The 13,486-nt window shown below is 36.8% G+C and overlaps 1 protein-coding gene across 4 annotated transcripts in view; it reads left to right on the top strand.

Annotated features, from left to right (window-relative positions):
• BCLAF3 (BCLAF1 and THRAP3 family member 3) overlaps positions 1 to 13,486 on the top strand; it is a 108,058-nt gene that overhangs the window by 56,800 nt on the left and 37,772 nt on the right. For all 4 annotated transcript variants that reach the window (XM_069063452.1, XM_069063455.1, XM_069063454.1 and 1 more), the window contains exons 10-11: positions 5,469 to 5,583; positions 9,317 to 9,418. In XM_069063452.1, the coding sequence (XP_068919553.1) occupies positions 5,469 to 5,583; positions 9,317 to 9,418 (217 nt within the window). The remainder of the gene's footprint in view (positions 1 to 5,468; positions 5,584 to 9,316; positions 9,419 to 13,486) is intronic.

The raw sequence follows: 13,486 nt of genomic DNA on the forward strand, positions 1-13,486 counted from the left end.
GATGTCTCTGTGATATTTGGTTTGAAGTGTGTATTAGGAAGTTGTTGTAGCAGGACTGGAAAGGCCTTCTGCAAAAAGTAGGTTTCTGGTTGAACCTTGAAGTAATTCAGGGAAACCAAGAGACCAAGAACATTTCAAGCCTATGAGACAGCCAGTGGAAAGATAGACAGAGTGCCATATAAGAGGAAACGCAAGTAATCTAGTGTAACTGGATCATTGTGTGTGGAGGGAAATATAATGTAAGAAGACTGAAAAGATCTAAATGGTCCAGGTTGCAAATAACTTTTAATGCCAGAGACTTTGATATTTGGTCTTAAAAGTAGTAAGTAATCATTGAAAGGGTTTACATCATTAGAACCTATATTATAGAAAAACAATTTTAGCAACTCTGTACTGTAGTAGTGTAGGTGAGAGGTGATGGAAGACCCTGAACTGGGGTTGTGGCAGTATGATTATAGAAAAGTGAATGTAGGAGGGGTGGAGCCAAGATAGCAGAGTAAAAACGGGGACTTGTTTGAGATTTCCCTCAAATCCCTCCAAATACTTGAAAAAATAACTCTAAACAAATTTTAGAGCAGCAGAACCCTTAGAGTGAAACAAATTTCCAGCCCAGAGCAACCTGGAAGGTTGACAAGAAAGGTCTTTTGCACCAGTTTGGAAGAGTAATGCAGTCCAGCATGGGCTTTGCCAGAACAGATGGACCCTAGCAAACCCAGAGCAGACCTCAGGGCACTGAATCACTGGCATCTTCCAGACTTTTCAACCCACAAACACCAAAGACAGCTTAGCAGGTCAGTAGGAAAGGTCTGTCAGACCTGGGTGAGAGAAGAGTGCCGTCCAGCCCCAGCCCTGGGGTTGTGGCAGAGGCTGCTTCCAGAGATCTCAGCTCGCAGACTATGAGGGGAACAAGTGCCTGATCAGAGGGGGATTACAGGGATCTCTTTGCTGTTGCTGAGGCAAGATTCTCTTGCTTTGCACATACCTGGATCTGGGTTGCAGCCCAGTAGCAACGAGTTGTGCTGGCTTGGTGGAGCTTGTGGTGGCAGTGGAGGAAGGATTGTCCTTACAATTCCAAAGCAGTAAAGAGTGCTTGTGGTCACTCACAGACCACAGCACAGACCAAGAGAGGAGTAAACACCTTTCCTTTGATCATAAATCTTGGAAGAACTGAAAATGTACAGGTCCCTAGAAATATCTCAGAAAACAGCTACACAAAACCCCTGAAGCTTGGGACAGTATACCTTCCACACTGGAATCAGAGTCCTACCTTAGCAAAGAGCTACAAAGTCAAGTAATTGCAAACAAGAAAAAAAGTCAGACTATAGAATCTTACTTTGCTGAGAAGGAAGATGAAAACATAAAACCAGAAGAAGACAACAGAGTCAAAGCTCCTACATCAAAAGCCTCCAAGGAAAATATGAATTGGTCTCAGGCCATGGAAGAGTAAAAGGATTTTGAAAATCAAGTGAGAGAAGTAGAGGAAAAATTGGGAAGAGTGATAACAAGAAAATCATGAAAAGTCAACAGCTTGCTGAAGGAGACCTAAAAAATGCTGAAGAAAATAACACCTTGAAAAATAGACTTATCCAAATGGCAAAAGAGGTCCAAAAAGTCAACGAGAAGAATTTATTAAAAAGCAGAATTGGCTAAATGGAAAAGGAACTTCAAAAGCTCGCTGAAGAAAACAATTCCTTAAAAATTAGAATGGAGCAAATGGAAGCTAATAACTTTATGAGAAATCAAGAAATTATAAAATAAAACCAAAAGAATGAAAAAAAATGGGATAATGTGAAATATCTCATTGGAAAAACAAGTGATGTGGGAAATGGATCCAGAAGAGATCATTTTAAAATTATTGGACTACCTGAAAGCCATGACAACAAAAAGAGCCTAGACAACATGTTTCAAGAAATTATAAAGGAAAACTGCTCTGAGATTCTAGAACCAGAGGGTAAAATAGAAATTGACAGAACCTACTGATCACCTCCTGAAAGAGATCCCAAAAGGAAAACCTACAGGAATATCGTAACCAAATTCTAGAGTTCCCAGATCAACGAGAAAATATTGCAAAGAGCCAGAAAGAAACAATTGTAGTATTGTGGAAACACAATCAGGATAACACAAGATTTAGCAGTTTCTTCATTAAGGGATTGAAGGGCCTGGAATATGACCTACCCAGAAAAACCGAGTATAATCCTTCAGGGGGAAAATGGATATTCAATGAAATAGAGAACTTTCAAACATTCTTGATGAAAAGAACAGAATTAAATAGGAAATTTGACTTTCAAATATAAGACTTAAGAAAAGCATGAAAAAGTAAACAGGAAAGAGGAATCATGAGGGACTTATTAAGGTTGAACTGTTTACCTTCCTACATGGAAAGATGATGTTTCTAACTCATAAGACCTACCTTAATAGAGTAGTTGGAGGGAATATGTACATATGCTAGAGGAGAGGGGGACTCAGGGTGAGTTGAATATGAAGGGATGATATCTAAAAAATAAAATTAAATATGTATTGGGAGAAGAAGAAAGGGAGAGGTAGAATAGGGTAAATCATCTCACATAAAAGAGGCAAGAAAAAGCTTTTACAGCAGAGGGGAAGATGGGGGAGGTAAGGGGGAATGAATAAACCTTATTTTCATTGGATTTGGTTTAAGGAGGGAATAACATATACGCTCAATTGGCTATGAAAATTTATCTTACCCTACAGGAAATTAGGGAGGATGATAGAAGGGAAGGAAGATTGGGGGAGGGAGTAACCAGAAACAAACACTTTTGAGGAGGGACAGGGTCAAAGGAAGGAATAGAATAAATGGGGGTCAGGATAGGATGGAGGGAAATATAGTTAGTCTTTCACAACATTAGTGTTATGGAAGTGTTTTGCATGACTACACACGTATAACCTATATCGAACTGCTTGCCTTCTCAGTGAGGGTGGGTGGGAAGGGAGAGACTGTGGAACATAAAATTTTAAAAACAAATGTTAAAATTGTTTTTACAGGTAACTGGAATATAAGATATACAGGCATTGGGGTATAGAAATCTGTCTTGCCCTACAGGAAAATGGGAAAAGGATAAGAGAAGAGTGGGGGGGGGGGGGATGGGAGGGGAGGGGGAATAGGGGGGAAGGGTAATTAGAATGCAGGCCACTTTGGGGGGGGGGGGAGAGATGAGAAAATTTCTAACTCAGAATCTTCTGAAAGTGAATGTTGAAAACTAAAAATAAATTTATGAAAAGAAAAGTCCATTATCAAATGAGTTGTAATGACACATTAAGGTGCTCTAACAGTCCTAAGAATTGTATGTGGCTAGGTGTTATGCCGTGTTTCCCCGATAATAAGACAATGTCTTATTATTTTTTTTGGACAGAAAAACACCAGAAGGCTTATTTTCAGGGGAGGGCTTATTTTAATGAACATTGACAGCAATTTTAATAAACAGGTAAATGTGAAAAAAAAGTGTACCTTTATTCAATAAGCAAATCACTGGGGAAGAACAGGATGACGCACTCACTGCTGCAACTCTGATTGAATGCAGCTCAGAGCGCGGCATGCATTTCATGGGGGGGGGACGGTGCATACCGAGGGTACCGTAATGTAGTGTGTAGCGCAGGGGATCACCTTCACTACAGTAGCAATCTCAATAGGGCTTATTTTCGGGGGAGGGCTTATTTTAGAGGAATCTTACACAGTAAGGGGAGGGCTTATTTTCGGGATAGGTCTTATTATCGGGGAAACACGGGTAGTAGATAGAGCACTGGACCTGGAGGCAGGGAGACTGATTCACATTTGAACCTAGTCATTTGCTGGTTGTGTGACCCTGGGCAAGTCTTTTAGCCTTTGCCACAGTTTCCTGAGCTGTAAAATGGGAATCATAGTAGCACCTGAGTTACAAAGGTTGTTGTCAAGATCAAATGAGATAATAAGGTGCTTAGTTCAGTGCCTGACACAACAGATGCTTAATAAATCCTTGTGGTTTTTTTTTTAATAAAGAATACTCTCATTTAGTATTTGGAGACCTCAGAAATTTTTATTTGAAATATTATAAAAAGTGAATTTTATCCTTAAGTTAAATGAATAAAAATTACAACTTTTAAATGTTAAGTTTTGTTTATGTGATATGAATGTTTGATTGTTTTTTTAAAAATGGAGATTGTTCATTTTTATTGCTAAGCTCTCAGTTGGATTACATGGATTTTAGGTAGGATGAAAATTTGGGTATGGCACAATCTGATAAAATTGAGATTTGCAGGCTTAGTAGTGAATTTAAAAGTATGTGGAAGTTAACTGTTCATAATTCATGATTTTAAAAATTTTCAGTTGTCTTATATTTTAAGATTGAAGGAAAGATGCTAATTTTATGATTTACTCTGGTACTAGAAATATAAATGGAATAATTTAAATCAGGATTTAGTAGAGGTAGCTATGTGAACATGTATATTTAAAGTAGTATATTAACCCTAGAGGATTCAACTCATTATTTTAATAATTTTTACTATGTATTTGTATTTTCTGTAAATACTACCACCAGCCATTTCCTACTTGATCAGTAGAAGAACTATCAAATTGAAAGTTTGTGTCTAGTCCCAATTTGACACATTATTACCAATTATAGAAATACTTAAATTTAACCCAAGGTCATTTTTCTTGCAACTTCAGCTGTGTAGAATCATGGAGAACCAGAAAGTAAAAGGGCTTTTAGCACCTTATAAGGATCTGAAAATTGACATGCCAAAGCTTACCTGTTTTCCTCAGATCCCTTTGTGTTCTCATACCAAGCTTATTTACTTTGATTTGACTAAAAAATCCTAAAAAATTGAGATGGGTAGATTGGGGTGGGTAGTTGGAATTCTGCTGACTCTCTGAAGTAGTGTTTGACAGCCTGATAGTGAGGAAAGAGAAAACTAAAAATTTGAGCTGTCTTAAGACATTTAATTTAGTTGTAAACAATGCTTTCAGTCACCATTTTAGCAAAGTGTAATAGTTGATACCATAATGATGACAACTGAGTCCTCAAAAAAAGGGGGTTACATTTTTGTTCAGTATACTAAGAAGTTAGGGAAGTTTTAGGAATGTTTTAGGAAGATTTTCATCAAAAATGGCTAACATTAGGGGCACTGGCCCCGGCGTTAGGAGACCCGGGATTGGTTCCGACCTCAGATACTTGGCACCCACACAAAATAACTGGCCATGTAACCTTGAGCAAGTTACTTAACCCCAATTGCTTAAAAAAAAAATGGCTAACATTAAGAACTTGGTGTTTGAAATAGTAAATTTTAATTTCTGAAAAATTTACTTTAGTTTGTTGATCACATATTTATTAAGCATCTGGGAGTATGTCCGAGAAGCAAAGTATTACTGTATTAAATTGTGAGTCTACTTTTGGTTTGGGATAAGATTACCTTGATGTAAGAGTAAAAGTGTTTTGAAATAAGCTAAACATTTTTTCTTTCTTCTATTTGACCAGGAATGATCAGAACTTCAGTTTTTCAAAATTGCAGAATGTCCATACAGGTGGATTCCAAAAGCCTATAAGATTTATTAAACCATATTTCAGGAAATTTATTAGAAAATCTTACAAGGTAAGAAAACAAAAAGCAAAATCTTTATTGTTAATATTTTTCTTTTCCTGCTTCATTGTAAAGTCAATCAGGAGCAGCTCTCCTGAAGACTGCTGCTGTGAATAACTTTTTAAGTATCTAATCGCATAGTATAGATTTATTCACCAATGAACTAAAGCAGAACATTCAAGAAAGCAAAGCACAACATTCAGAACAATACAACATAACTTATTACCAAGGTGGCCACATAGTCTTAAAACTTATCATTCCATAAGTCACAATCTCCTCAATCAATATGCAGTATCCAAGTAAAGTCTTCTTTCATGGTGACTCAAGACTAGCTTCCAATCATCTTTAAGCCAGTCATCCTCAAGGGGGTAGTAGAAAGTACAAACACCATCCACCCTTGGTCACAGTAAGTCACAATCTCATCAGTCAATACAGGATACCCAAATAAAATTGTCTTTATTTCTAATTATATTTCTAATACCAGAGTAAAGGACTTATTTCCAAACCCCTCAGCTCCTCTTCCATGGGCTGACCACTTCCAGCTCTTACTGGATTCATCCAACTCTTGCTTGGATTCACAAGTAGGCAGTTCTCTGCTCTGGTTCTTTGTCTCGGCTTATGCGAACAGCTCCACTCCAAGCTCTTTGCAGCTTTTGTTTTTAGAAAAATACTGCTTAACAGGGCTGCAACAATATTTACACACACTGTTGGCACTATCATCTCATTTCACTTTCTGTCTGAGAAAGTAACACAAATCAACAGATAAGGCTTTTGAGTGAGAAATAAAACACAAACAAGCAGCAAAGTACTACTTTGCTTGCCATTACACTTGCACAGTGAGGTTTAATGGGGATGGACAGACATTGGCAGATGGGATAATTGCTGCTGTTTCTTCCTCTTGGACAGCAAGTAAATGCTACTAAGTTTTATTTTGTAATAACTTTAAAAGTTGGATCATAGTGGTTGGTAGTTTTAAAAGAATAAAGCCTTAAAAAAAATTCTATCCCTTATAAGAAAGAATAAAAAAGTGAAAAACAGTTTAGCAGAACTAACCAGAACAATGCTATTCCACACTTATAAGCTGTCTCCCTCTTCTTTCTTTACCCCTATCCTTTCAATGAAGAGTGGGAACTGCCTTTTCATTGTTAATTTGGAACCTGACTTGGTCATAAGATTTTGCGGCATTCAATTTTGATTTTGTTGTTCCTTCCATTTACATTGTATATCTTGTTTTCTTGGTTCATTTTACTTCACATCAGTTTATATAGCATTTCTTATAATAGAAGTAACCTATGTTCCATTGTATTTAAATACTACTTTTTCAGCCATTCTCCATTCCCCTGGGAATCTGTCTTGTTTTGCAGTTCTTTGCTGCTACAAAGATAGTACTATCACAGATGTTTCAATGTATGTAGGATCTTACTTTTTATTCATGGAACTACTTGAGGTTTATGCCTAGTAGTGGAACCTCTAGGTCAGAATATGAACATTTTAGTCACTTTCTTCTTATGATTGCAAATTATTATCTAGAATGATTTGACTAATTTACAGCCCCACCAACAGTAATACTGTGCCTTTATTTTATTTTTAAAAAGTTTGTCAGGTTTTTTTTTCCAGTTCTTAATTCTCTCCTTCCCCTTCACCTCTCCCTCCCCTTAAGAAGGCAAGAAAAACAAACCCCATTACAAATATGTACAGTCATGCAAAACAAGTTCCCACATTAGCTATGTCCAAAAAAGAGAGAGAGAGAAGGAAAGAATATATGTTTTCATCTGTCACTTTTCTTTCTAGATGTGGATATGTTTCATTACGCAGCCTTTGGAATTATAGTTGGTCATTTGTGTTGATTGTAGTTCCTAAGATTTTCAGAGTTGAGTATTGCTGGTGTTCTCATGTCCCAGCCAAACTGCTTTCCAGTTTACCCAACAGTTTTTGTAAAATAGTGAGTCCTTCCCTATGTAGTTTAGATATCAGACTTTTACTTGATGCAAAGATTTTTTTCCCTGCTTAACTGTTAATTTTATTACATTAACTCCATAGATTTTGTTTGTTCGAAAGCTTTCCAGTTTTATGTCGAGTGACTATTTTATCTCCTATTGATCTTCTTAATCCCTTGATTAGGCAAAAATTATTTTATCCATAGTTAAGAAAGGATCTCCTCTTTTGTTCCTCTAATTTGTTTATGGTATGTCTTTTGACATTTACAGTAGATCATGTTTGTGTTTGGAGTTTAGTGACTCACACACACACATTCTCTCTCTCTCTCTCTCTCTCTCTCTCTCTCTCTCTCTCTCTCTCTCTCTCTCTCTCTGTCTCTGTCTCTCTGTCTCTCTCTCTGTCTCTCTCTCTCTTTTTTGCTTTTTGTATGGGCAGTTGGGGTTAAGTGACTTACCCAAGGTCACACGGCTAGTATGTGTTAAGTGTCTGAGACTAGATTTGAACTCAGGTCCTCCTGACTCCAGGGCTGGTGCTCTACTGTGCCACCTACCTGCCCCTTGAGTATTTTTTTTAATTATATTTATTCTTCAAAAAAAATTTTTCATTTTCTAAAATTTATTTATTTTTAGTTTTCAGTGTTCATTTCCACAAGATATTTTTTAGAAAACCCTTCTAACTGGGTCCTCTGAAAATGTTATCTAATCTGAATTGCGCCCTCCTTGAAGCAAGGCAATCCTTTTTCCCCTCCATAATCAATTCAGTCATTGTAAACCTTTTCACACTACTTCCAGTTTTCAACGGTATGTCTTCTCAGTTTCTGAGTTGAGGAATGTTGCATCATGATTCAGGGTAAAAATGGAGGCTGTTCACTATGAATTTGACCTCTTCTTTCTAATTCAATTAATGAAGCATTTATTAAGCCCTCACTGTGTGCCAGACACTGTGCTAACTACTGGAAATGCAAATAAAAGCAAAAAGAAATAAGAATGGAGGAAAACAACCCATAAAACTAATCTAAAAAAAGTCAATCAAGAGAAATCTAGAGTAGAGATCAGGAAAGGAACACATGAGTGAGCCTGATTGAGATTTCTGGAGGAACTGACCTATCAGAGGAAGGAACAAGTTGTGGGGTGGGTAGAGTGACCTCCAGAGTGAGAAGTCCTCAGAAAGGAAAGAACAGCCAACAGCTACCTCTGCTGTATCCTTGGTCCCAAGGATTTCATTATCTCTGTGCAGATGATTCCTAGGTATTCCAGTGTATTTCAAATTTTGGATGTGTTGGACTGGACATCCTTAGGCTTCTTAAAATACAGCATAACCATACAGCATTTATCCTTCACATCACAGCTCCATCTCCTGAGCTTTCTTATTAGGAGAAAAAGAAGTTTCACAGACATCTTTCTTCCTTTTTCTTCCTTCCTTCCCTCCCTCTCTCATCTGTTTGCTTCTCATTCTTCCTTCTCCTTTCAACTATTTCCAGAGTTATTGCTCTTACGGTTTTATAAATATTCTGTGTGATTTTACATTAAATTTGTATTGCATCTCTGAACTGTGCTCAATTTATTAGATGACAATACCATTGGAAAGTAATCTAGTGTATGATAGCTGTGATGGGGGATAGAATGTTTTTGTGTGGGGGTATGTGTGTGTGCGTGTGTGCCTGTGTACATATGCATATATATAAATGGAGACACATTCATTTTTCTTTTGTTACTAAGACCATAAACATGTGATATTAGATAATTTGTGGTTAGAATGAACTTTAAAAAAAAGCACAGCAAAGTACCTCTGCTTTTTTTCTATTCAGAATGCATATCATACCTCAAAAACAAAAGACATCATTAATGACAGACCATTTGGAATTAGAGACAGTCTTCAAAACCCAGGCACCTTTAGAAGACCTTTTAAGGTATTGCTTATCTGTTTATATTTTTAGTTTTGACTATAAAATGATTCTGTATAGGTATAGTTTTCTGAATATGTGTTTCATTTCCAATGTTAAGACATGACAAATGGTTTGTATGATAGCCTGTCAACTGAAAAATTTATCTTTCAGGATCCTTGAATATGTATTATGTTAGTAAGTTTTCTTTCTTTTTTTTTTTGCTTTTTGGAGGGCAGTTGGGGTTAAGTAACTTGCCTAAGGTTACATGGCTAGTTTTTTTGTGTGCGTGTTAAGTGTCTGATGCTGGAACCGAACTCGGGTCCTCCTGACTCCAGGGCCAGAGCTTTACTCACCACACCACGTAGCCGCCCCAGTAAGTTTTCTAAAGATGATGTTGAGGTACTCGCAAAAATTGTCAAATGCAAAAATTTTCTGTGCAATATATATTAAATTTATTTATAAATTCAGTTTATTTATTTATAAATTTATCATATAATTTATTAGAATTATTTGAAAATGGTAATTTTGTGCTTCATAGTACCTTGCCTTTAACCAATTTATTTTGTTACCATTAAAATTCTGCTTACATGACTCAGATTATTCTGGGTTCTCATAGGCAAAACCTGTAGAAGGTTTTTCACACTAGATGGTTTTACTGACCTATTTATATTCCAAGAATTAAACTAGCTTAGGATAGAGGAAGGTCATCACCTGAAGGTTAGGTACCAAATAATGAATTTTTTTAGCTATAGGAATTTATGCATACCAACTTCCAAATTATAGAGGATATTATAATATTTATTGGAGAGAATATTTACCATACACTGATGAATTCACAGTTCCTGAGAATTTCACATTTTTAATTATCCAGAACATTCCATTCCAAAATTTTAAAAAATTTTCCTGCTTTTATAATTTTTGGTATTGTGTGTACTTTATTTCTGTTTTGATTTAAGTTTCAGTCCAGAGTTTTTCCTAGTTGGAAATGGATGAATAGTTGTAACATTGGAAGGGGGCAGACAAGAATGGAAAGAAGCTGTCTGAAAGTCTTATGTTAGGACAGATCTGGCCATCTGGGTGGTATGAATGATCTTGCTCTCTTCTTGCAGGCTATGATCATTGCTCTTAGCTGCCAGGTACAGTATTAATGGGGATTTGTAATCCATGATGATTTTTGCTGTTTGTAGTTGTTCACAAGAATATATATTTCTTCGTCATTCAGTGGAGTGTATTTTTAGGCTTCTCCAAGGATCTTAATAGTTCCTCCTCCTCTCTGCAGAGAGATTTTGAAAGATTTTTTTTTCTAAAATTAACAAACTATAGAGGATTCTGGAGTAGGTCAGAAAACTTTAAGTTCTCCAGATTTCCTCCACAAAAAAAGACGGTGAACATCACCTCAGAGCAAATGTAGAACAGCAGAAATAAACAAAAGTTGGGGTAAAGCAGTTGTCCTCTTAAGACAACCTAAGGAGTCCCCAGGAAAGACTGTATCTCTAGCAGGAACAGACCTGAGTGACTCGTAAATGACTCCAGGCAGCTGTACAGAATTTATAAGGAACAAGTCGGGGGGAGGGGGTAGCTGAATTGGGAGACATTGTTAGCCTTAGGAGTTTTCACCCTAGGAACAGGGTGGGGATCAGAAGGCCAGATAGGTGAAGATTGAAGTACCTTCCACTGTTAAGGGATGCTAAGTATGACCGTCCTGACCAAAGAGATCCTGGGCAGCTCATGTGCTAGCTCATACCTGATGAGTACAGTAGCAGAGGGGCAGGGACCCTGTTAACTTGCAGGAGAGCAGAGTCCCTGGTTTCAGTTCCAGGACAGAGAGAACAACTATAGTTTGCAGCCACCAGAGGGGACCACAGGGAGCCAAGAGCATTTGCTGGACAGCATGACTGGGAGCCCTAGCTGTGACTTAGAAGTGGAAAAGAAAACCTAAGGTTGGGCCCCAAACAGTAAGAAGGACCTGAGGCTTGGGGTATCATTCCCCATACCTTGCGACTAGAACCTGATCATACTAATAGCTGCTGGAAACAAAATAAAATGAAAAATAAAAATGAGCAAGCAAAGGAGAAAGGGCCCAACCATAAATAGTTAGGGGGATAGGGAAGACCAGGTCAGAGGAAAATAATGGAACTGAAAAAGCTACTCCTTTTTCAGTGAGAAATGTCAGATGGGCCCAAGCACAAAGAGTTCTTGGAAGAACCTTAAAAGGAATTTAAAAATCAAACAAGAGAAGGGGCAGCCAGGTGGCTCAGCTAGTAAGAGCACCGGCTCCAGTGTTGGGATGACCTGGGGATCAAATCTGGGCTCAGATACTCAGCACCACCCCCAGAAATAACTGGCCATGTAACTTTGAGCAAGTTATTTAACCCCATTGCTTAAAAAAAAAAATCAAATAAGAGAGATGGGGGGATAATTAGGAGAAAAAATAAAAGCTATCCAAGAAAATTATGAAAAGAAAGTTAACCAACTTGAAATAGAGAATCAAAAACTTAAGAAAGTAACTCCTTGAAAACTAGAATCAGGCAAGGGGAAGCTAATGACATTCTGAGACACAAAGAAATAATAAAACACAATTTTAAAAAAATAGAAGAATGTAGAAGATCTCATCAGTAAAACAACTGATCTGGAGAACAGCTTAAAGACAAATAATGTTAAGAAGAGTTGGGCTACCTGAAATTGTGAGTTTAAAAAAAAAAAAGGATCTTGATAACATTATTAGAAGAAATCATCAAGGAAAACTGCCCTGAAGTTTTACAATAAGAAGGCAAGGCAGAAATTAAAAAAAAAATCCACCTACCACCACCTGAAAGAGATCCTAGAAGGAAAGTACAGGACTAGCATAGTCAGGTTTCAAAGAGAGGATAAGGATAAAATATTGGAGGTAACAAGAAAGAAATAATTTAAGTATCATGGAGCTACAATAAGGATTACATAAGATCTAGCAGCTACTACATTGAAGGACCATAGATCTTGGAATGCTATGTTCTGTAGAGCAAAGGGTAGCTTACCCAGCAAAGTTAAGTATGATCCTGGATGAAAAAAAAAATAATGATCTAAGAATTTTCAGGTATTTGGGACAAAAAATCCCCAAACAAACAGAACTTAATGGAAAATTAGACATAGAAGATTTAGGAGAAATATACAATAAACATTAAAGACCAATTATAAGGGACTCAGTAAAGTCAAATTGATTACTTCTTATAAGTGAAAATATTATCTGTACTCATATTCATTATTTGGATAATTTGACAGAAAGACTTGGACTGAGCTACTACCTATAATGGAGTGATTCTTAAAAAAAAAACCTGTAGGGAGAAATAAAAAGGAGTACAAATGAGTCATAAAAGGACGGGTTGATAGAGAAGAAGCTAATAGGGAGGAAGACGGGTAGAGCTGAAACCTTACCCTCATTGGAAATTGGTTAAGGAAGGCATTATACTTATACATATACATATATATACACACAGATACATGTATATGCATATGTATGTGTGTATATATGCATATATGTATTAAAGTCTTCTAAATTCAGAAAGAAATAGGAGTGCAGGGGAAGAGGATAATGGAAGGACTTTTAGAAGGGTGGGTAGGTTAAGGTCAAGGTAGTAGGTAGAAGTAAATTAGAAGAATGGGTAGGGATAGGGTAAATAGGGCAAGAAGGACAGTGAAGAAAAATAAGGAGGAAAATGCACAGGTGATTATAACTTAGAATGTGAATGGGATGAATTTACCCATAAAACTTGGAAATGGATAGCTAATTAAAAATTTGAATTCAATAATATATTGCTTTTAGGAAACAATAAAAATGAGAGGTGCACACAGAGATAAAATAAATGGCAGGATTAAGATTTTATTATGTAAAAGAAAGAGGGGGGTGAGTAATAATCATAATCTCAGACAAAGTTAAAGCTAAAATAGACTTGAAATAGAGAAACTACACTGAATGCTATCCTACAGTTCTTACAGTTTTCATTCATTTCTGGGAGCAAAAGCAAATCTTGATCAAGTAACAAATCCTAAAGACAAAAACTAAAACCCTTTTTCATTTGCTGTGATGGGATGGAAAGACAATGAGGTATACAAATT

This window comes from Petaurus breviceps, unplaced genomic scaffold, assembly GCF_028583685.1.
Source record: "Petaurus breviceps papuanus isolate PSGF00001 unplaced genomic scaffold, PetGlider_PUasm1.0 90574, whole genome shotgun sequence".
Classification (NCBI taxonomy): domain Eukaryota; kingdom Metazoa; phylum Chordata; class Mammalia; order Diprotodontia; family Petauridae; genus Petaurus; species Petaurus breviceps.